Here is a 22,103-nt window from a genome sequence, read left to right on the forward strand (position 1 = left end):
GTGCCGCATATCCGACTCCGTAAAGTTCACTATAGATTTCTTGATGACGTTCTGGCTTTGGTGAGCTCCTCCCCCCAATGCAGAAATGGCAGATCCTTCATTAAATATAATATGTTTATTTTGCTAATTCCCTCCCCCATCCCTCTCCGGTGTTAGAAACTGTCCACAATTTACACGCAATTAATTTTTATTTTTTTAATAAACAATTGTTCAACATCATTCTTTTTTCCATCATTAAATATAATATGTTTATTTTGCTAATTCCCTCCCCCATCCCTCTCCGGTGTTAGAAACTGTCCACAATTTACACGCAATTAATTTTTATTTTTTTAATAAACAATTGTTCAACATCATTCTTTTTTCTTACGTTTTGCACGCGTATTATAATGGGTTAGTTGCAGGGTATTTCACTGTCGGGGTTTCCACATTCCATCTTCCCTGTTTTATATGAGCGCTCAGCACGGAACATGTACAGTCAGAATTGCTACTGCAGCAACAGTTGCCCCCGTCGTGCGTTCTACGCTTGCGTTGATTAATGTTGATTGATTGATTATTTGCGTTTTGCTGACATGTTGCACGCTTTATTGTCGCCCAACTCGCGGAAAATCATCAATTTCCGCTCGTAAAAAAGTACAACAAGCCAGCCTCTTCCTGCCAGCCTGCCTGCCTTTGTCGTTCGTGTATGAACGCTCATTTTTTGCAGTCAGCCACAACGCATGCCAAGTCCTTTTTCTGCTGCTTCATGAGGCTGTGGCAGCCCCTTTGTGGCAGCCCAGTGGCCTGACAAGTGCAGTAATGAATATTTTTTCTGCACCCTGGCAACATAATTGTGGTTGCGAACATCTTGTCGTCCAATTTTTTAGTCCTCCTTTGGGCGTTTGTGTGTGGTGTAACTGTTGTAACATGGCCTGCCATGTTGCCGCTCGGATTGGCGCCTTTATATAGGACATTGGCTAGCTGCCAAACGGGTTTCCCAGCCTCAATTCTGTGGCTGTGTCCGTGGCAACTTTGGTGGCAGCCGCCTGGCCTGTCAGAACCAAATTGACGCTAAGTGTTGCGACATTAATGCCAAAAATTCGACATGATAATAAAGGGAGCAAAAAGTCAGCAAGGTTTCTGCTCCTTGGCACCGCCTGCAGTGGTGTTGGTGGTTCATTGTGGTTGCCAGGAACCGACACGGGGCAAGGGGGCAAGCGAGGCGTTCGTCTGCTCAGTTTTTGGCCAGCAGTCTCGGCAACATGATTGAATTTTCGTGAATTTTTGCTCGTTAGCGTGCTGCACGAACACGTCATGCCACGAATCGAATAAATGTTTTTTTTAAGGTTTGTTGTCTGTATTGAAGAGTGGCTTGCAACAAGTTGCCTGGATATATATTCATACATGTACGTATATATGAATATATGGCAGTAAGACCGAATTTTCGTTGACTGCTGGCTGTCACACACTTGACGCCGTGTCGCGCGCTTGATTTCGCTTTTTCTTCTTTTTTTTGTTGCTTTGTTTTTCATATTTTGCGATGAGACACGTCTTTGACTGTCATTCCCTATCCATCCACCCACTCATGCCACTTAACACAGCAGGCTTGACATTTTGCGTGACTGACGACAGCCGTGTGGTGCGAATAAATGGAATTGGTGCTCCCGACTAGGCCAAATAGACGGCCTTGCCACACTCCTGATCCGGGTGATTGCCTAAAGGGCAATGTGTTTTTTATTTCTCTTTTTGATTCACTACTTGATGTCTTAATTATAATTGGGGGTTTGGCAGGGTATGCGGTGGCACATTACACTAATATTGCAGTCGAAATGAGTTTATTGATTTTCCGCTAACAAAATTGTTGGCCATGTGCCTACTCTATGATAAGAACGGTGTTTCGCTTTGTCCTTGCCTTGTCTATTGGCGTAAAAATAGATATGTCGCCTTGAATTTGATTATTTGTCGCCCGAAATAGAGGAAGCTTTTTTAATTGCAAATGACCGAAAAAGGCATTCCTTATACTCTGTACGAAATCATTCTTGGCACAATATTATTTAATGTTATAAATTAGATTAGGGAAATAGTTAATGTCCACTAAAAACCAGAGACAAATAATGTTCGAACAATACATTTCTATATATATATATATATGTATATATATATATATATATATATATATATATATATATATATATATATATATATATATATATATATATATATATATATATATCTATATTTATATATTTTGGTCTGTATTACGTATCAAAAAGTCTATACACAGTACAGCTTATTTTGTATTGAGGACTGTAGGTTTTCATTTTGAATGCAGTATCATATCTGTGGAAACAGAGACAAAAATCTTCTCGCTTTACACAAATGCGCATAAAATATCCTTCGAGCGTGCTGTATTTTTAGACACATACTTGTATTTGCTTCAGTTTGAACTTCGGCTCGGCATTTTTCCCTTTTTAGTGCCTGAAGTAAACAACATTTTAAAAGCAGGCAATGAAATTTTTATTTTTCAAATATCCTGCAAATGCATTTGTTCGGCAATGATATTTGTGCACAATGCACCAGCACACACATAAGGTGTGAACATGGTCCCAGTTGCACAACTGCACACCCGTATTTATTGCGTATACGCAGCGTGCTGGATGGGATGACAATTCAATGGTTAAGTGTATACTTGTAAACGATTTTTCGATTTTAAGCCTCAATTCTCTAGCAGCAGTTTGTGCAAACGTGCGCCTTCTATGCTGACTCCCTCGCAGGTGTCTGCCTGCAAATAGCTGAGTACAAAAACAACAAAAATGCCTGTAAACGCTGCAGGACGATGTGCCTGGCACAAACATTTGACACCCAGCCGAGCGTGCCAGTTAAAAAAAAATGGAGAGAGAACACAAGAGAGAGAAAGACTGAAAGCGAGAGAGAGAGAGAGAGAGAGAGAGAGAGAGAGGGAGAGAGTGGGAGAACCACAGGCACACATAAAATTTTTCATGTGCACTTTCGCAAACAAATTAAGATTTATTGCCGTGAAACCGAACCGGGCTTGACCAGCGGGCTCGCCCTGAATGCCCTGCAAGCTGACCATGACAGTTCGAAAGTTCGTGAGTGTGCTCTGGTGGCACATTTTAAATTGACTGTATATTTGGCAGAATGATTTTCTCCTTTTTTTTTTTATATATATATAGCCTCACACTCGAACAATCTTAATGGTTTTTCAATTAAGCTGAAATTGGAAAGCATTCCTGAAGTTGTTGCTACTGTGATTGCCACAGCCACAGACATACTATATTGTGCGGTCTTTGGCGAGTGCTCGACATTCATATCTGTTGCTTACACTTAACATATTCGTTCGCCAACATCTCCTTGCTCACTCACACTGCTATTTCCCCTTCTTCTGTTCAACCCACAGATGGACAATCTGATCTGGATGTGCAATTAGTGGTGCCGAGATATGTGGAGCGCGGCTCCAGTGCTACCTTCAAATGCAGACACAACGTGCGACCGGAAATACTGTTTAAGGTGAGTAATTTGCACAGCTTACGACTGACATTTAAGTGTCACAATAGTTGGTAGTAAATAAATTATATGGCTGGGGTCCTAGTTCTATATTTTCAGCATGAACGCATAAATTATGAAAGCACATTATAAACTTTAAATTGAAAACAAAAATTGCTGCCTGGAACTACCCATAACGAAACTTTGTTCGCCTTGTACTACTTTGTGTGTGGCACAGAGCGCTAAAAAAACTTAGTGCGGAAAAAAATAATAAAAAAAAACACACACACACAAAACGGAAAGTATATCTAAAAAAAATTGTGCAAGTTTTGTCGTCACAACTTTGTGGTAGGCAAACGCGTCCTGGACATTTGCACAGGACTACGAGTGGGAAAGAAATGTGGCAGCGGCAACAACGAAGAGCTATAGCAGTTGGAAAAGACAAAGTTGCGCTGCGTGCCGCTCAAAGCGACAACTGAAGTGGTAGAGCTGGCAAAAGGTGCAATAATGCCGTTTGGACTCGATCCTATCTCCTTCTCTCCCCCCGAGGCCATGGCCACTCATTCTGCATTTGCTGTTGCTTTGACGGTGTGGCGTCACACGGTCGCACCATAAACGTTTGTCACTTCCGCCCTTTCGGTTTCAGTTGCGCCTGCAGACGCGACAATTAATTTCACTTCAGTTTCTTATTACTGTCACGAAACGTCAACAGACACGCACACGCGTGCAGCAAATCAACGCAAATACTACAACACCTACATAGTAGAATTCAAGGGAATTGGCATCCTACTACTGCCCCATCTCCTCGCCAAGTCAACAGGCACGCTACGCCTTTGAATTTATGGCAAATGAGCTGCTCGGTTTTTTTCTACCCAGGGGACTGAGGAAGCTACCTCTTACCTCTTGCCACTCAGTTCTGCATTCTTTTACTTTACTTAGTTTTGAACTTTCTGGTACTTGCCACTGCAAATTGTGGCACTCGAGTGGGCTTACCAAATTCAAGGCCGCTCCCTTTTCCCCATCCAAGTTAGAGCAGACGTTTTGTTTCGTGTAAGTGCCATAAAAAGCGTACAAGTTTTTATGCCGTAGCCGTGGAGTGTTTTAGAGTGTGCACGCAGCGGGAAGGTGGCATTGATTACCCACAGTTGAGGGGGAAGTGGGAAGGACTTGCCGAAATGTGCGCTTCATATGGCAACTGACGAAATAATCCCAACATTTTATTACTTAATGCTTAAATAAACTTAGGAGATGCCACAATTAATTTGTCATTTATACTCAATTAGTACGATTGGAAACATATACCATCAATTAACTAACAATGCTTGATTATAATTCGGGAGTGGATGTGCATGATTAAGCAAAGTTCGAGTATCTAACTGCCTAATAAAATAAAACTCAGCGTTGAGCCGACTTGAGATGGTCATTTCCGGCATGCATTGACATTTAATTTGATTTGTCGCGCATGTACGGGTATATTAGCATCAGAAGCCAGCTTTAGGAGCAAAGCTGCTCATCAAATACAAATTTGAGTCTTCACCAAAGCATCGGTTGGACCCTCTAATTTTTAATGTCCCACCAACGCGGTTGGATCTCTGGTACGCTGATGCCCCCTCCGACAATATTATGTTCTCGAATTTGCAGTAATAGGTGCGCAATTGCCTAAGTAGCTACGGGCGAAATAGTCGATGTGGCTGTGATGGCAATGATAGCTTTGTTTCAAGGCCTTCATCTGGCACTATTTCCAAATACATCGCAGCTGTGCTGAGAAAATCTTTTGTAAGCAATTCAATTTAAAATGTATCTTTTCGTTGCCTTGCGAACTTGTCTTGCGCCATTTAAAATAAGTGTTCCATTTAAAGCACGCGTAACTGTTAATAACTTGTAGCTCAAACGATTAACTGTTCATATTTCTTACCTGTTGACAGATTGGTGGTTATAATCAGGGACCGCAAATAATGATGATTTTGTTTTTTTTTTTAAACGAAAAAATCATTCACTTATAATAACTTTTGGAAAGCGAGGAATTTACTGACATCCTTTTTAAGGATTATCTATGTATTTTCACCATGTTTTATAAATTTTAATTTGTATTCATTCGCTCACAATTTAATGATTAATTTTAAGTTTTACTTTAAAAATTAACCAATAATCATTATTGATGAGCAAAAAAAAAAATAAAACTTATAAACTAATGATTATTCTTTGAGTTTTCTTTTTTTGATCAAAAATGAAACTCAAGCTGAAACTTTGTCTTTTTCATAAGGATTAAGGACAAAATTTATATACATCCTTAATCAGTGAGTCAAGGCGAACATTTTTAAATTAATTAATTTTTAATAAACGAAATAATTAATTTATTAATTAATTATTTTTAAAATCACAGATGCGAATGTATGTTACAGGCAGAATTATATTCAATGCAAGTGAGTGTCGAAAGGGCATTTCCTGACCTTAAATTGGTGTTATCGGGTCTAAGGTGCAACCTTACGTCGGACTCATTGCAAAAACTATTTTTTGTAAAATTAAATAACTAATAGTTAAAGATAATATTTAATGAAATAAAAATAAAATATTAAAAAATTAAATTTTTTTTGTAAATTAAAAAAAATTAATTAATTAAAAATGTTAAAGGATATATATAAATTTTGTCTTTAATTCTTATGAAACAGACAAAATTTTAGCTTGAGTTTCATTTTTGATCAAAAAAAGAAAACTCAAAGAATAATCATTAGTTTATAAGTTTTATTTTTTTTTGCTCATCAATAATGATTATTGGTTAATTTTTAAATTTTTTAATTTTTAATTTTGTCTTTAATTCTTATGAAACAGACAAAATTTCAGCTTGAGTTTCATTTTTGATCAAAAAAAATAAAACTCAAAGAATAATCATTAGCTTATAAGTTTTATTTTTTTTTTGCTCATCAATAATGATTATTGGTTAATTTTTAAAGTAAAACTCAAAATTAATCATTAAATTGTGAACGAATTAATAAAATTAAAAAATAATCATTATTTTGTAATTTTTTTAATAACACTTATAATGATTACAGTCCCTGGTTATAATACATTTTTTTCCATTTGCATATAATTCCATTTTCAGAAACGTGTCTAAGTCATTTCATATCTAGTTATGAATTGTTGTCAATTTATTTTCAAACCTACTATTTTATATAACTTACCAGTCATTATAGCTGCGTGAATATGAAGCTATTGTTGTGGTAGGCGACTTTTTTTTTTTGCAGGTGCAGAGCGACAATTTTTAAATGATGAAATTAATTCAATGCTCAACGTTTTGATAATTCGATTTGAATTTGAATTGTTTTCTATGAATTAAATAAATACATAAGCACTTAAGCAGAATGCTTTGTCAATGACAAAGCGCAGTTGTTTTTAGGCCTTCACTCCCTTAAGATTTTTCTACATACCATAATTTGTTTTCGCGATGCTTTAAAAAGTAGAAACTACAACTAATTAGTTATTATTGTGTTTTAAATTGGTGGTACATTTGTCTATGACAGTTTTAATTCTATTGTGTTGTCATTTGTATTTCGAATGTTTTAAACTTAAATTAAATAAAATCTAAGGGCTTTAAATCCTATTAAGAGTCTGACTAACTATTTGATTATATTAAAATGGGGTGCATTTACTTTCGCATTATAAAAGACTTTTCGTATAATGCGATTGATATCAATGAAAATGAAAATACAAGTACATTCTAGATTCTTTAATTTAATTCGTACAGTGTCCTACAGAGTTCTATAGTTTCCGCCGCCAAATTGTTAATCTTTCTCCATTAATCTAGAATATTTCTTGCTTAACAAGGTGTTATTAAGAGTCAACCAATTTACGCTAATTTGCTTAAAATTGCCTCCTGCATGAAATATCGATCCTTATGAGCATGCAAATTGGTTTAATGTACACCCATTACAAAAAAGCATTCTGTCAGCCTCATTAAGTATGATTTGTCTCACCCTTTTTGGTTGGAATTGTTATTATTGGTAAATTGGACACACACGTAAAGTAGACAATAATTTACAGCCGACATATGTATCTTAACATAGTCATTTTCACCCTTTTTTATTCACTCTATTTATATATGACCTATCGTACTAGTTTAATTTTTTTTTTCAAATTTTGTTTTTCAATATATTGATTTAGTGCCCAAAAATGGAAATCTTGGAACTTCCTATATTAGTTGTGTATTATAGATGAAGATTTGTAAGTACATAATTTTGTACCTTGGCTGACGTTCTATTAGCCGCTTACTGCTGTAAATCTGGTATTATAATTTAAAAAATTAATGTGGGAAAACAAAGCTTTCGAGCACAACACGGTGCCGGCTAATGACCTCCTATTTGCATGTTAATTTCGAAATACGTATATTCTATTCCAAAAAAAAAAAAAAAGTGGACGATGTGATTGCTCGCGCTCCGCTAAATTGTCAACTAACAAATTTAATGCGGCGACGAGTCCAGTCACCCGTCCAAATGACCAATAAGTAGGACATGTGTACAACTAACAAGCAAACAACCTATTCACGAAAACCTTTTTTGCCGACAACATGTAGACTTATTTTATGTTTGGCTTGAAGCAAAACCAGTTGGCTGGATAGTTGGTGGGTTTTTTGTGTTGTTGCTGCCACGCCAGCGAATACTAATTAGTATAATTAACTGTATAGCCAAGCACCGCACTCCTCGGCACAAAACTTCAGTCTCATTGACGGTGGCATCGTCCACTCATTCGAATTGTTGCGCGAAGCGTGGCAAATTGTGTGGAAGTGGCACTAAAAAGGCAATTAAAACGTAAATGCGCATACGGCGCGTCCAACGCCGACAAAAACAAATGGCGGTCGACGCATTCCACTCATTCACTCAGCTGGCCAAATAGCGGCGAACACATATACGAATAGTTAGGCACGAAATGTTGGCATATTAGGCACACCGTGGTCGATAATCCTCCAGCGGCTCGCTCTTAAACCACCATATTTCTCAATACTAGGCGATTCCAGAACTATGCAAATGCATGTGACGGAATCTGTTAAAATGAATAAAGTTTAGAAGAACATAAAAGTCCGTTACGTAGTGACTTAATTAGCGATCAAAAGAGAACTTGTATTGTGAATCGACATAGATGGGAACAAGGAAGCTAAAAATGTGTACTACACAAGTGGAAGGTAATAAGAAGGGCTAACATAATAATAGTATGTACAGAGAGAGAGAGAGAACTGAACATCAAGCCCAAACAAACCTATGACAATTTAAAGATTAATCAAATTGGACTTGCAATTAGCACATAAGTATACATTCACATTGAATAAACTAATTACAGTGGAAGAACGTAATAATGTCCAGAGTACATTAATGAGTGTTTGATTTTCGTTGGGGATGGCAGATACATCAGTAACAGTAACAGTTTGCGGCTGTTTTGGTTGCATGACTCAGAAACAAAAGGGCAAAATGTTCGGGCCAATAAACACAGGAACAACAACAAAGGTAAGCAGGACACGGGCAGCAGTTACGGTAGCAGCAACGCTAGCAGTAAGAGTGATAGTAGTGGCAACATCAGTAGACACGCCAAAGCAAACACATGGCTAGCACATGACCAGGCAACAATAGCAGTCAACTGACACGCCAAAACAAACAATTGGCATCATGGCAGTGCAGACCTCAAACCGCCCATGGAATATTACATGGTGGCTACTTTTTCATTGCTTTGCTCTCCAGAGCACCATTTCATCCAAAACCCGATAAATATATAATATACATACATATGTATGTGTTATTGTGAGAGAGCAGTGTTCGCTGCCCGAAGTTTCACGTCAAATCAAGTGAAATTGTTTGAAACTGCCACAAGTGGCTGATAAATTTTGATGTGTGTCTGACGGTCTTTTGCTTATCAATTGCTTTGTGTGTATTTGTTTATGTTTACATTTTCATTATTATAAGGCATCCTTATAATATTAGGTTATGCTAGTGCGTGTTCCTTATCGATTCAACTGACCGAACATTTGCCTCACATATGAGTCAGTAATGAGCGACATTTTCGCTCAAATAAAATAATACATCACGTATACGCATACATGCAAGTATATGTATGGCTCCACTATCTGACACCGCCAACTTCTCAATAAACAAATTCCACTTATTTACCTGCATATAATCAATGCAAATTGTTTAATGCAATCACAGAAGTTGTGTTGCAGAAAATAAGAACTATTTATATCCATTTAAGCGATGATACAAGTATAATTTGTAGTCAATCAATCAACAAAGCCTGCAATTCATGCAAAAAGGGAAACTGCTATTTTATGAACCAAACATGAGCATTTTTGTTGATCAGGAAAGGTGTCTTGAAACATTACAAATAAACTGAAGCGCACTTATCAAAATTTTCTATGTAACCAAAGCAATGTATCTGTCCCATACTCTTCATGATGTATTAATTAAAGCAAAGTTCGGTTCAGCAGTAATTCAGTTGTTCGGCAGCTTATATCGTATGTATTCTATAGCTTTACATATACAGGCCACAATGTGTGGGTGTGCACATATAATATGCATGGTTGAGCACACACTTGAGATTTGTATCGGGTTGCAGTTCGTGGGCATGCAGTGACGGGCACATTGCGATATTCATAAATGAACAATGTCATAAATCACAGTAAGATGAAAAAGGCGCCCCCATAAATTACCAGCACACAATAAATAAAATATTATCAGCATAAATTAAAGTTCAGCATCCCATACAGCAGCTCCATTTAAAGCCTCCGCAAATTAATTTGCAACATAAATATGAAGGATAAGGCAGCGCATAACAAAACTGCATAAAAATAATAAATAAATGCTGTATGTAATTAAAAATTGTCGACAAGCACTTCCGGCCTGGAGTGTTGTTATGTCTCCTGCCTAGCACTCGTTGGCGTGGCTGCCACTTATTTGTTGCCACGCTGCCGCCTTTTGCCGGATGAAGTCCACATCCCCTCCTCCATTCTCGACTGATGTCATCGGGGTGCCAAAGCTGCTGCTGCTGCTGCAGCTGCTGTTGGCAGCTAGTTGCATGTTGCGCGTAAGTTGTGTGCGCGCAAAACTTGTACATGAAAATTAATTTCAGTTTTCATTATTCATATTCGTCGGTGTACCCTCGTTTTTCATTCCTCTCACACAAACACAAACCGAACCACATACATAAGCCAAGTCCACAACAAGCTTATTTGCCTGGTATTCGAGTTTGAAATTTTGTGTTTTTAATTGCATGGCCAATGCACGCCCCCGTCAGCGGCTATTCAGAGATTAGTTTGAATGCTAGGCCCCTGTCAACGCGTTCGTGTTGTCGACAGCATTTTCCATTTCCATTCAACATTTATTATTTACATTTTATCGCGTATTTTGTATTGTTGCCACAATAAATTGCTTAGGCATTTTGTTCAAATTACCGCAGATCTGCGCCCGCAAACATGCAACGATTTTTATTTCTATAAGTAATCCCCCTGAAATATCAGGTATCAGACTTTGGCATTCGAATATATTCTAATCATTGTTCAAGGTGACGGGTTTTTGGGCTCTTTCGTAACATTTTATTTGTATAGATTGGAAAAAATTACAAATTCTATCGAATATCATGATTGTTGTGAAGAAACAACTGCATTTTACATAAATACTAGCTAATCCAGCCACGTTTACTGTGGCTCAGTAATTAAAGTAGGTTAAATACATTTTTTTTTTTATTATTTTAATTTATTAATATTGGCAATTATCTCTACACTAATTTGTGTACAATATTATTTTGTAACCTGTCTTTTGTCAATATAATTAAATATATTATTAATTATTATTAAATTTATTTATAGAATGTGTTGGCCAAAGGCCTTCAGTAGTTTATTTGTAATCTTGCTATATAAGCGTAGACTCCACATACAACATTCGTTGCCTTAACATATTCCTTACTTTGTCTGAATCTGTTGATTACTCACCTAAAGAAAAAGTTAAAAATAGCCGACTTTGTTTAAATCAGTTTAAAGAATCTCGAAAACGCAATTATTTCTTTGTTAACCAGTTAGGATGTGTGACTTGGTTGCGGAATTGTCATAAAATAATTAATTTGTTATAAAATATTTATAATTTATATTAAGAACTAAAAGAAAGTATTCAAATAAATCAAAACAATAAGTCCTAGAAGGAATGCATTGGGTGGTACGATATGTGTGATTCACGGTTGTCTCCAAATTTATAATAAGTTCTTAGTATTGGACGGGAAATTTTTCGCTTTGAAAATTAAAACACACACCTTTTGCATCTGTAGAAATGAAATGACATATGTATGTATTTTTAATATGGAGAACATTCCCCTATTTGATTTTGTTGACTGCAGCTGGTCTACAGCTGTTCCTTGTATACTTGTAGGCACGAAGGGAGAGTGCGGGGCCACAACAAATCCTCATATTCAATCACTGTCAAAATCAGACGCCATTAGCGGCAGTTGTCAATGACAATTGATTGACTCAGTTGCGAAACCGCGACCTGCTTATGCCGAAATACCCACGCGCCGACTTTTACACAAGCAGACTAATAGACTTAACTGTATGCATATTGTTAACTGTCTGTTGGTTTGTTCAATTACAGGTGACATGGCTGAAAGTCGACAAGGGCAAATTCTTCGAATTCATAAACGGGCGCAATCCGCCATTTCGGAATTTCACCATAGATGGGGCCGAAATCGATGTAAGTGAAATGGAATTGTAACTTGAAACTGTAATATTGGTGTGTCTGCTGAAAGCACAAATAGGCATGACTTTCTATGCCTGTCTGGCTCCATGTCTCTGTTGTACATTTCAGCTAATAAACTTACCTTTAGTCGTAATGTTACGCAAATTAAATGAAATAGGCTTTTACTTGTGAATGCCGCTTATTACATTTAATGCACGCCCGATTTAGATAACAATAGCTTTTAATTCCCTTCTTCTAAAACTAATTTGGTTAATTCTTTTTAAAAATGCCAGTGGGAAAACTCCAATGAAACACAAGTGACTCTGAAGGATGTTCACTTTGATCTATCCGGTCAATTTTACTGCGAAGTTTCAACCGACACGCCTATTTTCACTAAAGCCTCCGCCGACGAGCTGATGAGCGTTTACTGTAAGTACCAGTTATTTATTATAAAACTTTGCCACAAATAGGATTAAAGTATGTCTAAAAAAGTGATATTGAACCGTTAAGGTCGAGTTAACTCTGTAGTCCTTTAATTAAAATAAAATTCTTCCTTCTGTCTGTTCTAGTATTTATAGCCTTCACCCTTGGGCTAAATAACATAAAGCAGGTTATTGTTGGTGTTTGGCGAATGAATCTCTTTACATTTCCGCATCATTGAATGTTTAAATAGTTACTAAAGATTATAGTGCGTAAAAAAGCAATTAAAAGCAATGCAACTACTTTAGGGGGGAATAAGAAAGATACGAATTTGTTAACTCGATGTTTTCAAAGAAGAGTTCAATCGAAGAGAAACTTAGCAAGCGCATTTGTTTGACAACTTACAAGTAGTTAGCATGTAAGAGAAGTGTTCTATAATTTTGTTCTTTTTCCACCTTAATTGTTGTTTAGGTTATTTGTTTCAGTTGTCGAGAAGCTAATTGTCATAATCCGATCTTTACTCTGAATTCCGCAGTGCCCCAGCCCGGACCACCAACAATTAAGTTCCGGAAGCGGATGCCCTTTGCTGTCGGGGAGCGTCTCTTCGCGCTATGCAACACGACACGTGCACGTCCAGCGCCGCATATCACGTGGCTAATCAATGGCAAGAAGGTGCGTATGGGAGTGTTTCGCTAAATGGCGGTATTTTATTACGTAAATATTTGTGTAATTTGTATTTTGGCTACTGATTGGTTAGTTTGGTTTGCCGCTTACGGGTCGGTTGTTGCACCACAAGCAAACGCGCAATCAAATGTTTACGCTTCGCATTTTGCACAAACTGTGGCTGGCGTGCATAAATTACGAGTATTGCTGGGAAATGTTCAATTATACAAGCCGGGCGGTGGTGATCCAATGGCTGCCGTGGGAGAGTGTCGAACTTGTTAAATAACATGTCACTGGTGCTGCATTAAGATTAACGGCAGTTTAAGCCATTTTATAATTATGTAGCGTACATGTGACCGCATGCAGTTTTTATTTTAATTAGCCAAGGGCAAGCGCAGACAGCTGTTGTCGCACACAGCATCCAGCAGCAGCAATAGAAACAGGAGCAACAACAACAACAACACACAGCGGCAGACATTACAACGCCAGTGTATAAAAAGGGAAATGAAATTTAAATAAATTTATTATGGCTGCTGCCACCATGGCGTATGCACAATATGGAAAACTCTAAAATGAAATTTATTCATAAACGCGCCCCTTGGCGGCTGCTGGTGACCAGGACAAGCAGTAAGCACAAATATCTCTGTGCGTATGTGTATTTGTGTGTGTTGTGCTCGTATGTTGTGTACGGCAGTAAGTCCCCAAAGTGCTGTGATCCATTTTTAATGTTCAGCTGCGAACAATTTCACTTTTCGAGCGGAGAAATTAAAAAAGAGTAACGGCCTTAATAACACTCATTATAAGGAGGGTGCAATCTCTTCTGACATTGAAATGACTTTGTGTGTAGTGTTTATTGTAATTGCCACGACACGTTTTTTATGACTACGCCCCCAAATAATGAACTAACCTTCTCTCTCACGACTACAGGTGGAGGAGAAGTACGTACGCACGCATCATGTCTACTCATTCAATGGCAAGAGCCAGCGACGCACGCAGCAGCAGCAACAACACCCGCAGCTGACTCAGCAACAGTTGCAGCAGCAGTACTATCAGCAGTACTACAATCAGTATCAGGCTCAGTTCCATGTGCCACACTTCATCGATCGATATGACAAGAGTCTGCGTTGGGGCGGTGCACGTCCAGGCGGTGAGCATTGTTGTTATTATTTCCATTAGAGCTCAATGTGTCTTTGTGGCCCTTTGGCCAGAAGCATAATTGAATTCGGCGAACTAGTTCATTAAGATACAATAGGTACTGCTACTGAACTGTTTGGATTAAAATATGGACACAAATCAATCCATAAACGGGTGTCAACTTTTGAGTGAAGAAACAAATTATAGCATCAAGCTCAAATTTGCATTAATTTCATTTTTAAAGTGAATATTCAAATAAAAATAACTAATCTATAATCAAGACTTACTTTTTCTACCTTGAAAATGTAGGAGTATTTATTTAATAAATTTAAATTGTTTTTAAATAGAGTGAAAAGCGCAAAAAGTTAAAACTTTTCTTACATAAAAAAAAAAAAAACAATTTAATTAATTAGTGCAGGAACCAGTCGCTGAGCACACAGTTTATGAGTAGCAAGCATAGAGACGTGAAACTGTAAGTAAATGGAGAATGGTTGTTGGCGCCACAAGTAAAAGTGCCTTTTGTTCGCTTTTTAATAAATAAACAACATTCATAAATGGGACTTGGGGACGTCGAACGTGCCGCATTCCCGCTTTTGCCATTGTGTACACGTAGATATTCCATTAATTTTATGGAGGAAGCCGAGCCACTCACTTGGCTTGGACTTAGACCAAGTGCTGACAGCACAGGACAATTGTGTAATTGTTTGAATTTGACGTTGACGTAGAGATAAGGTGGGGCAGGGTAGGGCTGGGTATTGGCAGTGATTTCAGCACAGCTGCTGTAACATTTACTTTAATTAGCTTTATTGTTACTGACGACTCTGTGTTTGACTGGATCTTTTGCTCACTGCAGATGATTTCTCGCATTTTGCGCCGCATCATGGCCACGATGGACATGGACATCATGGGGGCGGCGCAAGTGTCTACAACAATCCGTTCAGCTCGCTGGCAAACTACCACGATTTGGGAGAAGTGCATGAAATACATCAGCGTAATTACGACAGTAAAAAGGCGCATTTGGAGATGAAGAAACAGTTGGAGATGAAAAAGCACAGGTGAGTTTTAAATTTGATTTGTACAAAAATCTAGTCAGGGTAGACTCACGAACTAAGTTCAGTTAATTACTTAGATTTCAAAACTATTGTCTGCTTTTTATGTGATTGATGCTCAAAATATGTGGCATACTAAGTATGCTTTAATATGTAATAAATATAGTTGCTTTACTCGTAGATTAAATAGTTTAAATTGAAATGAGCAATAGTTAGAATTAAATACGAGCTGAGATGTCATTTGAGTCTGCGATGCTGTATAGTATACCCTTTACTGAGCCTTACAATAACATTATTGCTTAATGGTCGTGGACTGATAACTATATAATCTACTATGTGCCATACAAAAACTCGTATGATAAGCATGAAAAGATGAATGCAAAACGAAATTTCCATTTGTCAGATAATGTGATGGTAATATGTCTTATCTTTATTCCATTTTTTTCTTTGGGACACCATTAGTCCACTTACTTTTGAGGGCATTAGTAAATATTATAAGGCAAGACAAATAAGCGAGAGCAACAATCTCTGCATTTTCTTTACCCTCGCACAATTCCACTAATTGATGTTGGTTATATTCCCTCTGTGGCTTTCCTGTATCTCAACATCCGCTCAGTATCTCCTTCTGGTTGCTCTGTTTGAATGCTGGGACCAAATAATTAGTAAGCCAGGTAGCTCAATGAGTAAGCCCAGGCGGTTGGACTTTTGGTCTGCAATCTATTGTTGCTACTTGCCGCAAAACTTTTCATATTCTTATCAATTTCCCTGGGTTGCGTGTGTGGCGTGTTTATTAAAGTTTTCTTATCTGTGGTCTAAAAGGATTTGGTCATGCTTGTTAGCTGCCAGCCCTATTGCCACAGGGCTCAACAACTTGGCTGTTTCAGTTTCTGTTGTCGGCTCCTAGAGTTCGCCTTTTGTTCTGTTTTATTTGAATTGTGGCAACGCATAAATAAATTTTTTTTACCACCACACTCACACTTATGCTGAGCTATACGTTAAAATCTTATCGTGCATAGTAGTATGTGTGCGCGCTTGTGTTATGGCTTTAGTTACTCGGCGCGATTGGAAGTGAAACGTAAATGAATGCTATAAATTATTTACGCTCACCTGTGATATTAAAAATCAACCAGAAACTTTTCCAATATAGCAACTTTTGGGCTAACTTTGAATGCTATGAACACACGTAGCTTTCACGGGCGTACAGTGTACGTGGGTGTGTGTGGAAGTGTATGAGTGTGTATGTCTTGGCTTACTTGAGTTGGCGCTTATTCAACACACACAAACACATAAACATACACATATATGTGCTCATATATGCCAAGCTGACTGACACAATTTAATGAAAGCCAAGCGCTCCGTGTGGAAGTTTCGCATTTTGAGCTGCCCTTTGAAGTTCTATAGCTCCGTGCACATGCAACACCCACACACACACACCCACACAAGTACTTACGGATACAGAACTTGTATACATACAACCGACACGTTGTCCGTTGTCGGTGGTGTGAAATAGTTGTGGGCTATGCTACTAACCGCAAACGCAAAATGGTTTGGCAAGTGTGGCTAAACAATAAAACAACATTTGTTACTTCAACTCAGGGTCTTACACTCCGCTGCAAAGAATCGTAGCCAGCAGCGTTTAAAAGCAACCACACCGCACTTAAGCCCTTAAAGCATTTCACTAAAGTTCAATAGTTGATGGACAGCTGTTTATAACCTGTACATATAAGCTGCCACAAAAATTTATGAAGTATTAAGTTCTTGAAATACAAGTACAACAAACTATTATAATAACGTTTTATGACAGCTTTATATTTTCCAGAAAACCGAGCTACGTGTCATAAGTAGCTGAAAAGGACGGTTTTATTTACAGTCCAATCTGTCACATTTTGAAATTTAAAATTTGTACGGCCTGTTTGTATATACAATTTATGGGTGCATATGGGTGTTATGCATATATTCTGCCTGCCTGCCATCCAAAGTTTTAAGTGGCGATGCTTATGAATAACCAGGCAGAATAGCTGCTGCCTGCCATATCAACTCAGTTTACGGCACTAACAAAGTTTCGCTGTTATTCCAATCTTGGTTCTATAATTTGAAGTAGTAGAGAGTGCTGGAGAGTGCTGGATGGCAATGAAGGGCATAGTATATGTTTGTGTAAGCGTAAGCAGTAAGCCAACTTAGCTAATAATCTATAAAGCAAAAAGCCATAATTTACACATGTGCCATTTCCGCGACTAATCAGCGCCAAGCAAATGAATGCGTATTTGTGCATGCTAATTGCATTTGTCGACTGCAAAAGGATTTTCCTAAATAAATTGCCACAATTTCAAAGCAAATCTTCTAATGTACTTACACGTTTCTACATATATTTGTTTCTGTGTGCAAAACTAATTTTGCTGAAAACTTAACTGTAATATATAATAATTTATATTCAAAATGCACGCCGCAGTGCTGCAGCTGCTGCAACCATATCAAGTTACCCAGCCTGCCACGGGGCAAGAACTGCATGGCACAGGATGGCGATGGGGATGGCGATGGGCCAGGGGCACTGGAGTTGCCACAGTTACCTTGAAACTATTTTCCAACAGCTCTGCTGTGTTTGTTTTTGCATCATGCACGCAGCCGGCTTAAATCAAAGAGGTGGTTGCGAAGAGGGAGGCAGAAAGGCAAAGTGTGTGTGATGGAGCATGTGGGCGTAATTGCGGTACCATGCCATGCCTTTGCATTGTTGCAATGCTGGTGCTATTAAAATTTTACAACGTTCGTTGCCATAAAAATATGTGATAAGCGATGCATATTTATACATACGGGTTGCCTGATGTAAAATAAATACCTTTTAAACGCACAAGTGAACGCCACACTCGGAGAAATGACAAGAAGGAAGACTTAAAATAATGAAAGCTTTCTTAAAAAATAATTATAATTTTGTATAAATCATTTGATAAATGGAGCGCTTTTCAAACGCTGTACAGTTCGTAGGAGAAAGAATGAGATCAAAGACTTTAAGTAATTTCCAAAATTAGTTACATACTTGTATTTCTTCCAACACCAGAAGAAAGCAATTTGGCAGACCTAATACAAGTTTTAATCATCTGAATAGACTTTGTTTCATTTGGAAATTCACAATAATTCGAAGTTCTACAATCCAGTTTAGTTTGCAATTATTTTTATTCATTAAAAATTGGTATATCTCATATAGCTGTCTTAATATAATTTATAGTGACTAATAAACACTTTTTGTTGCCAAAATAGGTTTACTTCTTAAACAATTGGAAAACAATTTATCGCGAAATGCTGAAGGAAAATTCAATGGAAGAGAAATAGGGTTTTGATTGTAAGATAAAGAGAATACGAAGATAGCTAGGGCATTAGTGTTTTAGATAGTTAGAATTTACTTTAAATCTCTGAGTAATTACTTAAGATATAAATGAGTTGGGTTTCCTTTGTAGAAAGCGCTATTTTAAAGCGCTCTTAGGTAGCAAGGTAAATATGGCAAACACAAAAACAGACACAATTGGAAAGTATTTGCTCTATCATTTTTGCATCCAATTTCATCCCTTTATGCTTAAAACGCTTTAAATTTTTTATTCTTAAAAATATCATCGTTTTATGAATTACCAATCAGTTGGTTTACAATCGAAAACAAAAACAAAAAATATACTCAGTTGTAGTTGTACTTAGGGCATAAATAGAAAACTCGCAATTTTTACAATTCCTGAAAATTGTTGACGAACTTACCAAGTTACAGTTAAAAGGTATAATGAGGGATATAATGGCATTGGCGTGAAAAATGGTGCTTAGCTCGTTTGGTTTCTTTTATTTCATTTCAAATTGCAGCTTTCTGGAAGATCTAATTATAAGAAGATGTCAAACTGAAACCAATAATTTCTCTGAGTGAATGTGGAAGTATATTTGCGGGTGACTGCATAAATTTCAAGAGTATGTGTCTGTCTGCTCATTTTGCCCTGTTTGCTCTAGTCTGGCCTGAACTGTCACAGTGTGCGTCAGTGCTAAACAAACTTTGTGTGTGTATTAAGCTCATATGTATATGGAGGTTTACGTGTATATGAGGGGACTTTATGAACGGGTGCGTGTGTGCCTCCATGTGTGTGCTGGGCAAGTTATGCAAAATATGTTATTTTGTGCATTTGCATATAGGCATGAATAGCATGTGACCTTGTCGCAGTACTAGCTTTGGGGCTAAATGAGTGACAGCCAGATGAGTACCGGCAAGCGGTTCATTAAATATGTATGTATTGAAAATACATCGCCTGTGCATTAACTATGCATAGTAATTAAACGGTTAATTTGATTACAGCTCAACTGACAGACGAGTGGCGAAACACTTACTAACAAGCACTAAGCACTTAGTTCTTGTGTTTGTGATTGTGCGCTCGCTCTAATGAGCCATCAACTGCGTCAACAACAGTTGGAATGCTGAAAAGGAGGAGGAGCTGCTCACTGCATAATGCAACAGCAGCAGCCATTTTGTGCCGTGTTATTAAGCAGACTGCAACAATTTGTTAAGTTTTTTGTTTTTTTTTTTGCTGTGGCCGCTTTAAGCGACTTTATGAATGCAACATAAAACAACTGCTGGATGCGCCGTAAAAACAACGGCAACGGCAACAAAACGACATAAAAAACGAGGGGCAGCAACAAGAGCAAAACGGTTGTAAAGGCATAACACGTACCACCGAATGAACACTTACTCACGGCTCAGGGTAGACCATGGGGTTTGAAGGGGCGAGGAGGGATAGTGGCAGTAGGCAAGCCTGGGTAAGGACAGGAGCGCATGAGAATGGCGCGTTTGATGCAGTCAAAAAGCAGTTTACACGTTGTTGCACAATTTATATTTGTGCAACACGTAAGGCCTTTATGCCATGCAACATACAGTCTCGGCGCACACTGCAGCTTAGACAACCTGAAACCAGAAACATACAAATTTACACGACCATGTCTATGGGCTTTGAATTCAGCACTGCTACCTGACTCTCCACACAACTTATTCTTCCCACAATTTTTTCTGTGAAAAATAAGTGCTCATGCACTCAGGGGAAAAAGATTCTTAAACTTTACGATGCGAGAAAAATAATGCGCTCTCAGCACCGTGCAGGAACTAAGAGTAATATTTCATTTTTTTGGGTCCACTAACCTCTGCCCGAAAATGTTATCAGTTCTAGAAACACTCATTTCAGTATTTAGCTTATTGGTGGTCTATAATTTTATTTTTATTGAATAAAAACTTATGAGCTAGCCATTAATTTCTGCCAGTATACAAAAAGTCCAGGAGAGAACATTCAACGACGAACTCAAACAATATAGATTTTCTACACATTTGCATAGCAATTGTCTAATACTTTAAAAGTTCGTTACATCAGCAGCTATCAAGGTGTAATTAGAGTGTGATTTCTGTAAATTGAATCTGACTCAATCTAAGACTAATAGTTCGAAATTACTTATGGTGATAAACCGAATCGTTCAACACGTTAGTGCATTGTCACAAAAAGAAATGGATAAACCCAACTTGTGCTACGGAATATTGTTTTTATCTCAGCGAAATAGCAGAAAACAGTTCAAACTTACGACAATCATTAGTTAGCAGCAAATAATTAATATTTTAATATAATATATCCTAATCAGTGGTTAATTGAAGCAATATTCTATTTACCGTAATAAGTTGGCCTCCAAAAGAACTTCCCTGCAGCTACGTACTAAGTAGTTACATTTTTTATACCCTGTACCCAAAGGGTAAAAGGGTATACTAGTTTTGTGTGAATGTATGTAACAGGCAGAAAGATGCATGGCAGAACCCCACAAAGTATATATATTTTTGATCAGGTTGACAAAACGAATCGATATAGCCATGTCCGTCTGTATGACTGCAAGGATCTCAGAAGGCACAAGAGCTAGAGTTACCAAACTTCGTGTCCAGGTTTCCGTAAGTCCTAAGCAGGTCATGTTTATTTTTTTTATTCTGATACCCAACCACCCCACTGCTATTTTTAAATTTTGACAGAAGTTTCTTTATAGTTTCAATCATATTTTTTCAATACGCAAAGGCTGCTCAATTTATATATTGCTCTGATCTTAATACAATAAGTTACCTAAGTTACATAAGCAATAAGTTTGTGAGCCGAACAGGATAAACTGATTTTTTATTTTAATATTTAAATGTGGGACCAACTACTATATCAGAAATATATTTTCAAAATATTTACTTCTTTGAACATTTAAGATACACTACATGTATAGCCTGAATATTTAAAGAGTATATAGTTTTTACTTACCATTTACTTGTTGTTGGGTAACTTTGCTATTTTGTGAAACAAACAGGGGAAGCACACAAGCTTTTCAATACCTAGTATACACATATATTTATACCTGTATTTTTTTGCACATTTGCGTGCTGCTATGCAAAAGGCCAACAAATGGCAAGTCAGCTTAATGACGGCAAATCGTTGGCCGCCCTCGCCTGTTTTGTTGTTGTTCTTGTTGTTAATGTTTTTGTTATTGTTGTAGTTTTTGTTATTGTTGCGCTGCCCTTGTACAGGTATTTTAACCCACTTTTGCAGCTCAAGTTTTTCCTTTGCTTGGGGCAGGTCGGCAAACAGCGAAGGAGACGCGCAACATTAAATGCAGCTTGTAATTTTCATTTAAT

General features: G+C 37.6%; 1 protein-coding gene across 1 annotated transcript in view; it reads left to right on the forward strand.

Moving 5' to 3' along the window:
• Window positions 1-22,103, forward strand: part of LOC115621400 — a 58,920-nt gene that overhangs the window by 23,562 nt on the left and 13,255 nt on the right. The window contains exons 2-7 of the mRNA XM_030515044.1: window positions 3,395-3,504; window positions 12,096-12,194; window positions 12,473-12,608; window positions 13,135-13,271; window positions 14,190-14,406; window positions 15,250-15,451. Of these exons, the coding sequence (XP_030370904.1) occupies window positions 3,395-3,504; window positions 12,096-12,194; window positions 12,473-12,608; window positions 13,135-13,271; window positions 14,190-14,406; window positions 15,250-15,451 (901 nt within the window). The remainder of the gene's footprint in view (window positions 1-3,394; window positions 3,505-12,095; window positions 12,195-12,472; window positions 12,609-13,134; window positions 13,272-14,189; window positions 14,407-15,249; window positions 15,452-22,103) is intronic.

Source organism: Scaptodrosophila lebanonensis, unplaced genomic scaffold (assembly GCF_003285725.1).
Source record: "Scaptodrosophila lebanonensis strain 11010-0011.00,11010-0021.00 unplaced genomic scaffold, SlebRS2 tig00000024-arrow-pilon, whole genome shotgun sequence".
NCBI classification, from domain to species: Eukaryota; Metazoa; Arthropoda; class Insecta; order Diptera; family Drosophilidae; genus Scaptodrosophila; species Scaptodrosophila lebanonensis.